The sequence below is a fragment of the Sinocyclocheilus anshuiensis genome, unplaced genomic scaffold (genome assembly GCF_001515605.1).
Source record: "Sinocyclocheilus anshuiensis isolate Anshui unplaced genomic scaffold, SAMN03320099.WGS_v1.1 scaffold251, whole genome shotgun sequence".
Taxonomy (NCBI): domain Eukaryota; kingdom Metazoa; phylum Chordata; class Actinopteri; order Cypriniformes; family Cyprinidae; genus Sinocyclocheilus; species Sinocyclocheilus anshuiensis.
Window position 1 is genome coordinate 494,330 of NW_015549579.1, and position 15,181 is coordinate 509,510.

At 34.8% G+C, this 15,181-nt stretch overlaps 1 protein-coding gene across 2 annotated transcripts in view; it reads right to left on the bottom strand.

The window, feature by feature from the left end:
* LOC107657585 (trafficking kinesin-binding protein 1-like) overlaps window positions 1-15,181 on the bottom strand; it is a 55,467-nt gene that overhangs the window by 7,173 nt on the left and 33,113 nt on the right. The window contains exons 1-12 of one of the 2 annotated variants that reach the window (XM_016445745.1): window positions 14,255-14,457; window positions 7,675-7,751; window positions 7,240-7,356; window positions 6,842-6,942; window positions 5,794-5,902; window positions 5,514-5,592; window positions 5,105-5,235; window positions 4,117-4,191; window positions 3,764-3,901; window positions 3,512-3,588; window positions 3,046-3,279; window positions 974-1,305 (exon numbers count right to left, since the gene is read on the bottom strand). In XM_016445745.1, the coding sequence (XP_016301231.1) occupies window positions 974-1,305; window positions 3,046-3,279; window positions 3,512-3,588; window positions 3,764-3,901; window positions 4,117-4,191; window positions 5,105-5,235; window positions 5,514-5,592; window positions 5,794-5,902; window positions 6,842-6,942; window positions 7,240-7,356; window positions 7,675-7,751; window positions 14,255-14,408 (1,624 nt within the window). In that variant the 5' untranslated portion in view covers window positions 14,409-14,457. Of the gene's footprint in view, window positions 1-973; window positions 1,306-3,045; window positions 3,280-3,511; window positions 3,589-3,763; window positions 3,902-4,116; window positions 4,192-5,104; window positions 5,236-5,513; window positions 5,593-5,793; window positions 5,903-6,841; window positions 6,943-7,239; window positions 7,357-7,674; window positions 7,752-14,254; window positions 14,458-15,181 lie in introns of those variants that run through there. The other variant, XM_016445744.1, reaches the window with a different exon arrangement.

Sequence of the window (15,181 nt, forward strand, 5' to 3'; positions counted from 1 at the left end):
TTGAAAAGTCTCTTATGCTCAGCAAGACTGCATTTATATGATCAGTAAAACCAGTGATATTGTGAAAATTGATTAAGTTAGAAACATTAAGAAGTGTTTTCTATTGTTATAGAAATCTTTTGTAACATTATAAATGTATAACTGTCATTTTTATAAGTATTTTTTCTTTCTTTCTTTTTTTAATCTTACTTTGCCAAAACATTTGAATGGCATTGCATCATGGTTTCCACAAAAAGATTAAGCAGCAAAAAATATATTCAACACTGATAATAATAATTTCTTTAAGCACGAAACCAGCATATAAGAATCATTTCTGAAGGATCGTGTGACACTGATGATTTGAATAATGGCTGCTGAAAATTAAAGGAATTAATTGCATTTTAAAATATATTAAAATAGAAAATAGGGTCACACATTATTTTAAGGTCCAATTCTCGCTATTAACAAACTATTAACTACGACTTCTGTCTCAATAAACTCCTAATGTGCTGCTTATTAATAGTCAGCAAGGTAGTTGTTAAGTTTAGGTATTGGGTAGGATTAGTGATGTAGGATATGGTCATACAGTATATGTGCTTTATAAGCACTAATAAACAGCCAAAATATTAATAATAGGCATGCTATTAATCAACTAGTTAATAGTGAGAATTGGTCCCTATACTGAAGTATTACTACTAGTATTTTAAATATTTAATTTTTTTTTTTTTTTTTACTGCATTTCTGATAAACACAAGCCTTGGCGAGCATAAGAGACTTCTTTTAAAAACATAAAAAAAATCTTCTTCATTCCAAACTTTTGACCAGTAGTGTGTATATATAGTGTGAGGCGTCTAAATCTCAAACCAGCAGCGAGGTTGTGTGTGTCTGAAATAGAAGGAGTGTTGTGTAGACAGGTCCTCAGCACTGTGGTGCATTAACGCCCACAAAGCATCAAACAATAAGAGGGTGAAAGGCCTGGATTGGGCTCGGTCACCTTCCAGAGGCTTGACGATCTGGAGTTTCTCCGGCAGGTAGGATCGGGTGCTGTAGATGGAGTAAACCGAGTGCAGGGTTCCCAGAGACATGATGCTATCTGCCGGAGTGAGGGGGCCGCCGTCTTCACTGCCACTCCCACCATCTCTCTCCTCGTACAAGTCGCTCTTCTCTTCTGCCAGGGCGTTGAGTTTACGCTCTCTCTCCTCCTCAAAGAAACGCCGCTCGCTAAGGTAGTTGTCCCGTCGAAGGGAAAGACGCCGCAGTGCCGCCTCCAGGTCACGGGAGCCAGGTGTGCCAGGCGTGCCAGGCTTTCTGTTGGAGTCATCAGAGCTGGAACAAATATTACAGATAAGAAAATCAAACAATACAAACAATACAAATGTCCACTAATAAAGAACTTACACCCCTCCCCCCACATACACCCCCAAGATGTAACAAATTCTATTGTTTTAAAGTGCCCCTATTATGGATTTTTGAAAATGACCTTTCATGTAGTGTGTAACACAGCTCTAAGTGAAAGAAAACATCCTGCAAAGTTTTAAATCTGAAAGTGCACCGTTTACAAAGTTATTGTATCTCAAAAGAAAGAGTCGACTCTGAATCATTGGAACGAGTCGTTTTTAAATCGAATCCCAAGCCGTTTCATGTTGACGTCAACGTGAAACATTAGCATATAGCCCGCCCACTTGCTGGTCTTTTCGCGTTGGTCTGAATGAAAATGCAAATTCATTCTTTGCCACTAGGTGTGGCTTTTGGAGCGGTAAAAATAGCGGTTTCCCCGGTAATGCTGTACACAAAGCAGCACTGCGCTCACAAACGCTGCTTTATCAGGCAGTACAGGCATGATGACATTAAAATGAGACCAATCGGACCAATCACCGCAGATTAGCGTCACGCAAAGGAGGGGTTTGGAAAAATTAATCGTTGAGCGAATCGTTTGGGAGTCGTTGAGCAAATAAGGTAAAAATAAATGCATATTATAAGACAATGAAAGTGTTTTTGACCTTGCATGCATGTCAATCTGTTGTTGGGGACTCCCAAAACCAAAATATGAACCTTTCATTACCCATAATAGGGGCACTATAAATAGAACCAATAAATCAATATTAATGTTCTTGCAAACAAAGACAGTCAGCTAATAATTATTTTCACGTTACAGTATAACTGCAATATATGACAAAAGGCTGAAATTCTATATATATTTTTCTAAATAAATAGAACACAAGTTACACTAAAGTCAATCTACAAGTATGGAAAAATGGATATCCATTTTTAGTTATTAGAGTTTTTAAAGATTAATCAATAATCAATATAGTAGTAGTTATAGTTACTACAGGTTAACAGACAAACTAAACCTTTTAAAACAAACAAACAAAAAACTTATATATAATTTAAAGATAGTTGAATGTTTTTGAAATAAGTCTCTTATGCTCACCAAGGATGAATGTATTGGATCCAAAAAAAAAAACAAAAAAAAAAACAGGAATACTGCAAAACATTTTTTACAATTTAAAAGAATGGTTTTCTACTGTAATATATTTTTAAAATGCAATTTATTTCTGTGATGGCAAAGCTGAATTTTCAGCAGCCATCACACTCGTCTTCAGTGACATTATTATTCAGAAACCAATCTAATGTGCTGATTTGGTGCTCAATTATTATCATTTATTAAATTTGTAACTATTCCAAACATTTTACCGGTAGTGCATATATGCTAGTTCAAAAGTTTTTTTATTCTCCAAAGAAAAAAATTAATACTTTTATTTAGCAAGGATGCATTAAATTGACAAAAAAAAAGACATCTCCTAAAAAAGTTCACATACAGTAAATGCTGTTCATATATTTTAAAATATACTAAAATAGAAAACTGTTATTTTAAATTATAACAATATTTCACGATATTACAGTATGTTTTTATAGTATTTTTGATCAAATAAATGCAGTCTTGGTGCATTTACCAAGCCCCAAACAAAAATTGGTCAACAAACAGTAGTTAAGCAAACACACACAACGCATTTCTATCATACTGCTTAAACATTTATGGTTTAAAACCACGTTTGATGCTCTTACCCATCCTGATTTGACTGGGTTTCCATCAGCATACTGTTAGTGCGGTTGTCCATTTCAACACCATCCCCTCCGTACATGCTCGATCTGGGTGTGCTCAGACAACTAGAACGCCTGGAATTCACACAGGATGTCTGATTGGACCCTGGGATGTTCATAGGGGACGGGCCCATGGAGAGCTGCCGAACAGTCTGGTTGATGTTACGCACTGTTTCAAAGACACGTTTAGGGTGCAACCTGACCAAAAGGAGAAGACAAGCATGTACAGAGGTCAGTGTCATCCTTAGAAGATTTGAACCTACAACCATTCTGTTATCAGCTCAGATCTTTAACCAGTAAGCTAAAAAATAAAAATAAAAAATAAACATAAAATGCCTTGTAACAGAGATTAGAATATATTTAAAATTCCTCTGAAACTGACTCGGCATGCAAATTCGTAACTCATGCAGGATATGAGACACTAACACACCTTTGTTCCTCTACGTCTGGATCAGACATTTGAATCTCTTTCCTCATGGTGCCTTCAATTTCAGCAGCTAAAGAGTCCTGTTACACACAAGGCACACCATTAGCCAGTGAATAACAGTGATATTGTATGTGTATTAGTATATTTAGCATACTAGTGTACTGCTTACTGTTTAGTACATACTAAGTCAACAATTTGTGAAAATAATACAAATTAATAATACATTAAATTAATTTGTTGTTCTCCATTTCTCACCATGGGGAAGAGGCCGAGCGAGTGGAATCGTCGCGGTGTACTGAGAGGCAGCGTTTTATTCCTGAAGTTCTTCAGTTCCTCCTGAGCTTCATGAAGCATCTCCATACATTCAGCATACTTATCCTCCAGCTCCCTCAGCTACAGAAAGAAACAGATAAAGACTGAGATAAAGAGACTGATAGCAGGTGAAAACAGCAGTAAAATTCATTTAATCAGTCAGATCAGGGTTTCAATTCAAATCAAACAATTCAAAGGATAACACACACCTATGTTAATCATTAACTGTTATATGGTGGCATTTTAGCTGAATTACAGTATGTGAATATGCTGGTGCGTTTGAGTACATGTGTTACCTCTGCTGTTAGTGCTCTTTGGGCGTCTTTAGCAGCTCCCAGATGCTGAGTGAGCTCTTCGTTTTCTAGTGCATACTCAACAAATAACAAATAACAAATATTACACTTGATTACTAAGACAGAACTAATGCTTCCTATAACTGACAGTACAACAAACTAACTGAAATGAGAACCAAAGACAAAACAGTCAAGATTATGTTTCACTAATACATTGCTTAGCAGCAATACATATTGAACACAGCAGCATTAATTTTGGTTCTTATACAGTATCACACTACAGAAAATTTGTCAAGCTAAATAAATAAACAAACAAACAAATACATAAATAATATTCATATTAAAACAATCTTAATATTATTACTACTAAAATGTACCAGTAATAATAATAATAACAAAAAGGCTTTTCCCCTGCTATTTATTAAGATTAACTGTTTTTTTCCCCAAGGCATTGTTAGATGCCAGTGTTTCCTGACATAGCTATGCAGAGATTAGATTTTTTAAACATTATCATAGCTATTCAATTATTTCTTGTTAGAATTTGAAATCTGTATTTAACCTCAGAAGCATCTCACAGTATAAAGAGGTTCTAAAGTCTGATTTCTGTGCTTTAAAATTAAATTATTATAATCCTAATTCAAGTGATGAAGGATTTGGCAAGTCTTGACAGTAATCAGTGTTGAGTACTACTGTAAGGTTAACCCGGCCTGCTTTAAATGTTTTAAAATGATTAACAGTTGAAAACATACATTAGAAATGTAATCAGTAATCAGTTACATTACTTTAATAAAGTAACTGAAATAGTTACACTACTTATTACATTTTAAATAGGCTAACTTGCAATCTGTAACCGATTGCACTTCTAAAGTAACCTTCCCACGTTTTTTAATATAGTTTTAGATTTATAACATTATATTTTGTGTTCTATGACCAATTTTAAACCAAAGATCCGTGTATTAATCACGTCTACTGTACAGTGAGGAGAACTCACAGATTTGGCTTTTTTCTGCAGGTCGACGATCTGAGAGAGAAGGTGTGTGATTTCCTCTTGCTGGCGAGAGGCATCCTCTGTTTTCTTAGCCAGATCCTCCGCAATCGTGGAGATCTGTATATTAGCATCTCCTAAAGGGGAAGAGATAGACTTCATGTGTCAAACTCACCCTTGGTAAACAAAAACCATGGAAAGTCCCCAATCCCCATTCAAAGCAAGTTATAGATTAGCCCCTCAGTATGTGCAGTTCATGTTATTAATAACTAAACTGTTATACTACAAGGATAGAACAATAAGGTAATGAATAGCATACATGAATTTAACTAGTGTAGGATGATTATGTAATATCAGTTTAATATCATTTTGAGGGAATATGATCGTTGATGGTGTAATAGGTGGGTCTACTCACTGAGCTCTTTAACACAGTCATTTACAAGCTGTTGCTCCTTTTCTTCATACGAGATGGTCTCTGTCTCCAAGTGATTTGCCTATAAACACACACACGTGATCTGAATAAACAATGGATAAATATCTTTATCTGAGAATGAAGCCATTACATATGTGTTTGTCTTGGAAATGTGATATGCCTGAAACTCTGATAAGTTTGATTGGAGGCTTTTTTGAATAATGTTATGCAAAGCATTCTTATGAGCAGCTGAAGGATGCGAGGTCAGGCCTCACTCTCTCACCTCCGATCGCAGGATGATGTTCTCTTCCTCCAGGTCTTTGAGTTTCTTCTGCAGTGAATCCAGAGGGAGGTAATTCGGGACCGTGAAAGACAAGTCATTTCTGCGAATACTGCAAAGAAAAAATCATAGACAGATGTGCCTACTTCAGTACATGGAAATCTCCTCACTGAAAATAAATATTTGTATAATTTTCAGGCAAAACAGAAAAATCATAGAACTCCACAGTTTGAGGTATCGTTCAAACTTAAAGGGATAGTTCACCCAAAAATGAAAATTCTGTTCATTACATTAATTACTCACCCTCATGTCGTTCCAAGCCTGTAAGACCTTCGTTCATCTTCGGAACACAAATTAAGATATTTTTGATGAATTACGAGAGCTCTCTGACCCTCCCATAGACAGCAAGGATCCTTTCAAAAACGTAGCAAGGACATCGTTAAAATGGTCAATGTGACATCAGGGGTTCAACCGTAATTTTACAAAGCTATGAGAATACTTTGTGCACAAAGAAAACAAAAATAATGACTTTATTCAACAATTCGTCTCCTCCGCGTCACCCTATAGCACCATTTTGGAGAGTATCACATACGTAAACAACATATGTACGCGGATACGTTGTTTACGTTTAGATCAAAGCGTAAACAACGTATCCGTGTAAGATGCAGCTGACATAGAACAGCATACATTGTTTACGTATGTGATACTCTCCAAAATGGCGCTATAGGGTGACATGGAGACAAATCGTTGAATAAAGTCGTTATTTTTGTTTTCTTTGCGCACAAAAAGTATTCTCGTAGCTTCGTAAAATTACGGTTGAACCACTAATGTCACATGGATTATTTTAGTGATCTCCTTGCTATGTTTCTAAGCCTTGATCGTGAAAGGATCCTTGCTGTCTATGGGAGGGTCAGAGAGCTCACGTAATTCATCAAAAATATCTTAATTTGTGTTCCTTACAGGTTTACAGGTTTGGAACGACATGAGGGTGAGTAATTAATGACAGCGTTTTAATTTTTGGGTGAACTATCCCTTTAATACATGGACTCACGGTGTGGTAGAAGCAGATTCTCCATCACTCTCCTCAGCTGCACTTGTGTAGAACTGCAGGAGCTCATCCTTCATCGAGAGATCATGACGCAGCTGAGACACCTGCATGGAAGCATACAAACATTCACAGTATGCATGCAACAATAACTGTAAAATACTCAAATAGAATGTTTTTAGATTAAATCTGTTTTATGCTGCTAAAAAATAATGTTCTTTAAAGGTTCTTTACACATAGTAATACTTTAGAACCATATCGTCCTGAAAAACCATTTCATGCTGACATGGTTCTTAGAGTTAAAGTTATTTATTCCAGTGTAATCTCGGCACCACTAAATTTATTTAAAAAAAAAATGACATTAGCCAACAGGCTTGTCTCACTTTTCGGTTTTCTTCTCTTACCTCTTCTCGTATGTGCTCCACCTGCTCCTCCAGGAAGGTGTTCCTCTCGCTGAGGGTTTTGTTCTTTTTCAGCAGAGACTGGCCAATACGAGCCGCCAACTCCAAATCCCGCTCTTTCTGAATTGAGGAACACAAAGTGACCCTATATGTTCTCTGTTTAGCTCAAATTCACAATCAAACAATCCCTTAGTCTGTGTTAATTTTGGACAGCTTGAGACTTTCAGAGACTTTATTACTACGTTTTACAGAATCCTGGATATTATATCTAGTTCACAATAATTACAATCTCTCAAAAACGTATGGTAACATCATCAAGACTGTGGATGATACTTATGTAATCATGAACTACTATGGTACACTGAAAGACCTACATCACAACATGTGGGCCACGCTTTACACCAAAAAATACCCATCCTCCCACTTCCCATGGCTTACCTCCTCCAGGAGACGTGTCACAGCATCTATGTCATTATACGTCTTAGTCATCTGGCCCACTCGATCAGCACATAGAACTGTGGGAACAGAGGAAAAAAAAATTAATATGAGATACTCAATGACAAACTCAAAATAAACATTTCTAAGTTAAAGGTACACTGTGTTAAAACACAAAAGTACCAGTATGTAACATAAGAGGTGCCTACATGCTCAGAACACGTATGGATATTTATTACCTGCAAAAAAGAAGTAAACTTGAACATACTTTTAAAAAGAGCACTTATTATAAAAATAATATACTTTAAATGAATATAACATTACTAGGGATGCGTCGATCCGATACTCAGTATCGGTATCGGCTACGATACTGGCATTTTCTGCCGGATCGGGTATCGGTCAGAGGAGACCGATCCAAATCCGATGTTCTGCGTATTCTGTGTTATTGTTAAGCCTCACGAAACCACAAAAACATTATAAAGCACCATAAAGTCAAAGTCCAAGTGTTCTGAAGCCGTTCCATAGTTTAATGTGAGGTACAGATGAATATTTAAGTCGTTAAATTCAAGTTCACGTAAACTCTTCTCTCCGCTGCAGCTGTTTGTCATCCTCCATGCATTCAGCATTCACACTGCGGGTCACGTTTGGTTACGACAGTCAAAACAATGAAACTCTCTTCAAGAGCGCACAGTAACTGAAATGTAAAACTGTTAAAAGAAAAAGCTCAATAAACTATCGCACAGATTTAATAAACTACGCATCAATATCTCTTTCTTTTGCGCTTTGAACTTCTCTGAGCATTTTTTGTCATAGATTATGATATATTTTTTCATGTTATTTTTCATTAAAATGAAGTTGTCTATATTTAGTAGATTGTGTTTAACACACAAATGAGTGACGATCAGGTCAACACACAGAAGTATAGAAATTCTACATTGATTTAAAAAAAACTGCGCTGTATCGGATCGGATCGGATCGAAATCAGCCGATACTCCGAATTTTCTGGATCGGATCGTATCTGAAAAAATGGTATAGTTGCTTCCCTAAACATTACCAAATATGTTTTCACACACTTAACTGCATATTAACTGCAATTAAAAGAAAACATATTATAGTTTAAATGTATATTAAATGCATTTGGCTAAATTTTCAGTTATTTTTTGACCCAATCTTTATACAGGTATGTAATTTCATAAATATAAATAATTAAGTACACTTAAGTAGCCTTTTTGCTTCATTAATATCATATTACAAGTATATTTTTTAAGAATTTGAATACATTTAATGCATTCAATACAATTAAGTGCACTACTTTGTTTCACAAGGGATGACATGATTCTGATTTTCTTTGCATTGATTCTAAAAACCCAATGGATAAAAAATGATCAAATAATGACAGGTCAGGTCATATTGTTCACATGGTCTAACTAACTTTCTTCCAGAATCTAATCTTTGCTATAATAGATCTCTTCTCCAGGGAAAACCTTTATTTTATCACAATGGAGATAAAACACTACCATTACCACCATCATATTTTCTCATTATCAACAGGTCAACATTTTCCAGCTCATAAATATCTCAGTGGATTTATTATAGTTACATCTAACAGATCCACCCTGCCTGCGTGTTGGAAAGCATATTTAGTACAATATAATTGCAATTGCAACCTTTAAAATATTATTGTGCAATAATGCGGTCCAAAGATGAAATGACCAATTTTACAAATAACACTGAGCAATCATAAACTAAATATGCATAATGGGAACTCCCATTATTTTATTGATTTTTTTTTTTTTGTTATGAAGCCTCAGTGTTTACACTTTTAAGGGAATCTAACTCAAATGGCTTAACTTAGTTATTTTTAAAAATGAATTTATAACTTATAATATATTAAGTATAGAAAATAAAGTATTTTGACAATTAAACACTTCTTCATTAGGGCCATAAACAATACACAGTAAACACTACATTTACATAATCGCTGTACTGCTGGTGAGAAGGACACTAGACAACATGATAATGCTTTCAACTGTTCAAAAAGTAAAAAAGAACTCTTTGAGCTAAGTATGGTGTTAAAGAATCAAATGCAAAGCAGACATTTCCATCTGCGTCACACTCAGTACAGAGAGAGTACTACAGACTCTACCCAGCACCTGAATCCACCACCCAGCTATAAACCACACAGAAACATTCCTGGAGCAGGACTCATTTAAACACACATCAGCTCCATACTGTATTCTTCTCTTAAACAATCTACTCTGCCAATAATACAGAACATTTTCTGTGTTATTATTTGATCAAGGATGAAAATATTTATCAAGGAGCTATAGTTTGACGCGTGGTTTCATTATATTGTACTGTATAGGTTAAACTTAGACCTGCAGATGTTGTTATGAACTGTGAGTCACACTACAACACAGGCCCACCCAATGCATCTCAAAGTACAGCAATGGGATTGCTGTGTGATAATATTCTCATTTAAGAACAATTCGTATTGTTCCTGCGAACAAATGAAAACAGAACAAAGTCCTAAAAGTTGGAGGCCAGTCTCAAATAGTGTTTAATAATTCAACCACCAAAATCAATATAAACATCATAATTTTATAAAGCATAGTCTCACTTAAGCTTTCCATACTAACTTAATATCAGATAGAAAGGTCACTTAAATGATAATATTTCTTATGATTTTAAAGACCATTTGATCTAACGGCTTAAAGTGTAAATGCTTCAAATTACTTTTATAAAATAAATGGTATTTAATTTCATAAAACATACACTACTGTTCAAAAGTTTGGGGAGTTTTGGCTATTTGATCAAAAATACAGTAAAAAGAGTTATTGTGAAACAATATTGTGAAATATTATTACAATTTAAAGTAACTGTTTTGTCTTTAAAATATTTTAAAATGTAATTTACTCCTGTGATGGCATGGCACAGCTGAATTTTCAGCAGTCATTACTGCCGAGTCTGCCATTACTGCCGAGTGCTCATGAAACATTGCTTCTCAACATTAATGTTTAAAACAGTAGTGATGCTAAATATTTTTTGTGGAAAGCATGATAAAGTTTTTTTTTTTCATTTATTTGTAATAGAAATCTTTTGTAACATTGTAAATGTCAGTTTTGATCAATTTAATGCATCCTTGCTGAATAAAAAGCATTAATTTCTTTAAAAGAAAATTTATAATTAATAAAAAAGTTATTTTTTTTTAAATGGTTGGCTACTTTGGAGAAAGCTATGTAATCAAAAAATAAAAATAATATAAGGAAGATAAATAATATTTTGTATATTTATTAAGGTTTTAAGATATTTAGACGATTCTTATGTAAAGAAAGAATGAGCCGAATTAAAGGGTTAGTTCACCCAAAAATGAAAATTCTGTCATTAATTACTCAACCTCATGTCGTTCCAAACACGTAAGACCTTTGTTCATCTTCGGAACACAAATTAAGATATTTTTGATGAATTCTGAGAGCTCTCTGACCCTCCCATAGACAGCAATGTAATTACCACGATCAAGGTCCGGAAACACAGCAAACACAATGGTCAATGTGACATCAGGGGTTCAACCGTAATTTTATGAAGCTACGAGAATACTTTTTGTACGCAAAGAAAACAAAAATAATGACTTTACTCAACAATTCGTCTCCTCCGCGTCACCCTGGCGCCATTTTGGAGAGTATCCACTCAGCGTAAACAGCGTATGCTATTCTGTGTCAGCTGCGTCACGTTCTACGTTGTTTACGCTTTGACTTGACCGAAAACAACGTATCCGCGTGGCGAAGCTGACACAGAACAGCATACGCTGTTTACGTTCAGTGGATATTCTCCAAAATGGCACCAGGGTGACGCGGAGGAGACGAATTGTTGAATAAAGTCGTTATTTTTGTTTTCTTTGCGTACAAAAAGTATTCTCATAGCTTCGTAAAATTACGGTTGAACCCCTAATGTCACATTGACCATTTTAACGATGTCCTTGCTACGTTTCTGGACCTTGATCGTGGTAATTACATTGCCGTTTATGGGAGAGTCAGAAAGCTCTCAGAATTCATCAAAAATATCTTAATTTGTGTTCCGAAGATGAACGGAGGTCTTACGGCTTTGCAACGACATGAGGTTGAGTAATTAATGACAGAATTTTCATTTTTGGGTGAACTATCCTTTTAAATTAAAGAATTTAAATTGTTGACCGACAGTATAAATGCCATGTTGTTATGGATTACAAATGTTACAAATATAAAAAAATGTAATACATTTAAATGTAATTGAGACAACTAAAAACCTCACTGAACAGAATATATACAGTATATACCACATTTGAGAGACATCACATTATGTACCTTTCATAGTTCATTGGCCATCACAAATGAATTAACCTGCTTAGCAAGGTTTATTTACATGGGTAAACACTCATTAATGACCAAGTTAGACTATTAACAGCTGCTGGTCTAAGCTCCCAGGACAGGGTGCTTCACACTCGATTACAAAGTTTTCCGTCCACCAGCATGGGTACACATACACTTCATTGAGCCCGGTACCATGACGCTCAACACCAGACCAAACAACAAACTAAGAGCAACCGTACACAATGACCTGCCATCAGACCAGCTTTCACTGCACAGGGACAATTATTCCCTCAGTGTAAACTGGACACAAAGAACGCAGTCAGGCAGTAATAGCTTCCACATGTCTTGTTTAGTGCATTAATAAAGGTGACTTTCTTGGACTTGAAATAACCTTAGATAAAAGTCCATTGTGCAGGTTTATACATAAATAAACATTTCCAGCATTTGAATAGCACTTTTAAATCAAGCCTGTATGTATAATGCATTATAAATGTATTGTTGGTGAGTTCTAAAGCTATTTGTTTTATATACAGTATGCTTTAAAATGAACAAGGCAATTTAACATTGACCTACTGACTCTACACTGTTAAAGAGCATAATGCAATATAGCTAGTACATGAAAGATATAACCCATGAAATTTGGTACTCCTCATTTTATTGCGTTAAACAGTACTAAAGCATAACTATTAATAAAGTAAGTTTATATTACAGTGTAACAGTGTCACAATTATTAATACATGCAACTGATTATAAAAATATTAACCCTAAAATGCACAGCTAACTTCACCTAGAATAAACATGTGGGTCTAGAATACAAATCATATGCATATCTTTATAAACCTGTTTATATAGATAAAATACATTTGTTTAGACTGTGTTATACCTACTTAACATTGCTGTGGGGTGACTGTCACTAGGTAATAAATAAGGTTACATATACACTACCAGTAAAACGTTTTTGAACAGATTTTTAATGTTTTTTAAAGAATTCTCTTCTGCTCACTAAGCCTGCATTTATTTGATCCAAAATACAGCAAAAGCAGTAATATTGTGAAATAATTTGACTATTTAAAATAACTGCTTTCTATCTGAATATATTTCAAAATGTAATTTATTCCAGTGATCGAAGCTACATTTTCAGCTTCATTACTCCAGTCTTCAGTGTCACATGATCCTTCAGAAATCATTCTAATATGCTCATTTGCCGTTCAAGAAGTAGTGTATGTATTTAAAAATTAAATATTTATAAATAATTAATTATATATTTAGGTTTCAACTAAGATGTTACTAGCTTTTGTTTTTATACTCCAACTGCTCTACTTACGAGACACATTTTTTTTTTACTATTGTCAATTCATAATAATAATAATAATAATAATAGTTATTGTTATTATTACTCTATTATTATTACTGAATTTAACACCAAAGGCTACACTGTAAAAAAAAAAAACATAGCTGTAAATAAAGAATAAAGATTATTTGAGTATGTTATACAAGAAAATACTAGTTCTTTCTACTTGAAATTTTTACATTTAATTCAATGTGGTACATACCATTTCTTCGTAATTATTTGTGAAATTTAGTGGCAACCCCTGAGGAACATTTTTCAAAAGTAAATGTTAGGCCAAGAAAAAAAAAAAACATGGTTGATATAGTTAATTATTACTCTAGTTATATAATGGCATACTTGCAGTGCATGCTGGCATGCATGCTTTACTATTATGAGAATGGTCTGTGCAGTGTTGACATGATCAACCTTATGAAATGCTCTGGGACACGGCAAATTAGTAATAAATCTAAACAGCAGGCCATGACATTAATTAGTCACAATAAAAGCTAAAACATATTTATACTTGTTCCTGAAACTGTATGATTAATACATTGAAACTTAATGATTCAAACTGTGTAACTCACCAGTTTCCTTCAGCACTAACATTAGTAATAATGTTCTAACACTAATGACTGCCTGACTGTTTACACTCACACCAAAATACAAATAGTGATAAGATCCTGACAAGAAGAAGAATCTGACGTATTGTGTACATTTGAAATGTTTTAAACAGGTATGTCATCCCCAACCAAGGATGGGAAAAACCTGTTTAGATCATTTAGATTTCAGAATAAGACACTTGACCATTACTGAAAGACATTGAGTTACTGTGACGGCACGTCCCTTTGATAGCACAAAGACTTTTGACTTTTAAAGGGATCAAAATGTCAGGTCACAGGTACTGTACCTTCCTCCAGGGTGTATGGCTCTGCATCTTCCTTATCATCTTCATCATCAGCACTGTTTGAGCTAAAGTAAGATGAGCTAGATATTTCCAGGATCTCTGAAGAGGAATCAAACTCAAAGTACTCCTCTTTAGAGTGATCAAGAGTCACTGCCATGCTGTCTCTGGGTTAGTTAAGCCCAGGCTGGCTCAGCCATCTCACGTCCACAGCCATCTGTGAGACTGTGACGTTGGGCTGGACATATAACCCTATCTCAAAGATCAGATAGACCGTCTCTGACTGACACACACCTGTCACAGCAGACTCAATGCCTCGGACGCTACCACTCACATAGGAAATAGCTATGGATGAGTCACTTAAGTGAGAAAATAACCCAACTTTGTTTATTTATAAATGTATACAATTATAAGGAATTACCAAAGGTTTTATATTAGATTTATATTAGGTTTTATATGATTAGTCTAACTTAAAATGTAAAAGAAATTCTGGCCCCCCTTCTGCAGAGGACAGAATGGTACGTTCCACACACCATGGCAACCTATCAAGGCGTGACCGAGTTGTGTTTGACTACACCTGTTGTATGGGCGGAGCCTATGCATATTCCCTGATGAAAAGATTCCACATAGCCATAGAGAAGGCAAACAGGACATTTGACACAACAGGACCCATGAAGTAAAAATACAAAGGATAAAATTACACACCTGTTACTAAAAATGAGATACATATTTTAATACAAAATATAACTAATTTTGATAATAGGGTAGTTAAAAATATTCCACAAAAATACATAGATTTTTCTATAAACAAACAATTTGCATAAGTAAATAAATAAATAATTATTTTTTATATTTTTATTTTGACACACACACACACACACACACACACACACACACACACACACACACACACACACACACACACACACACAC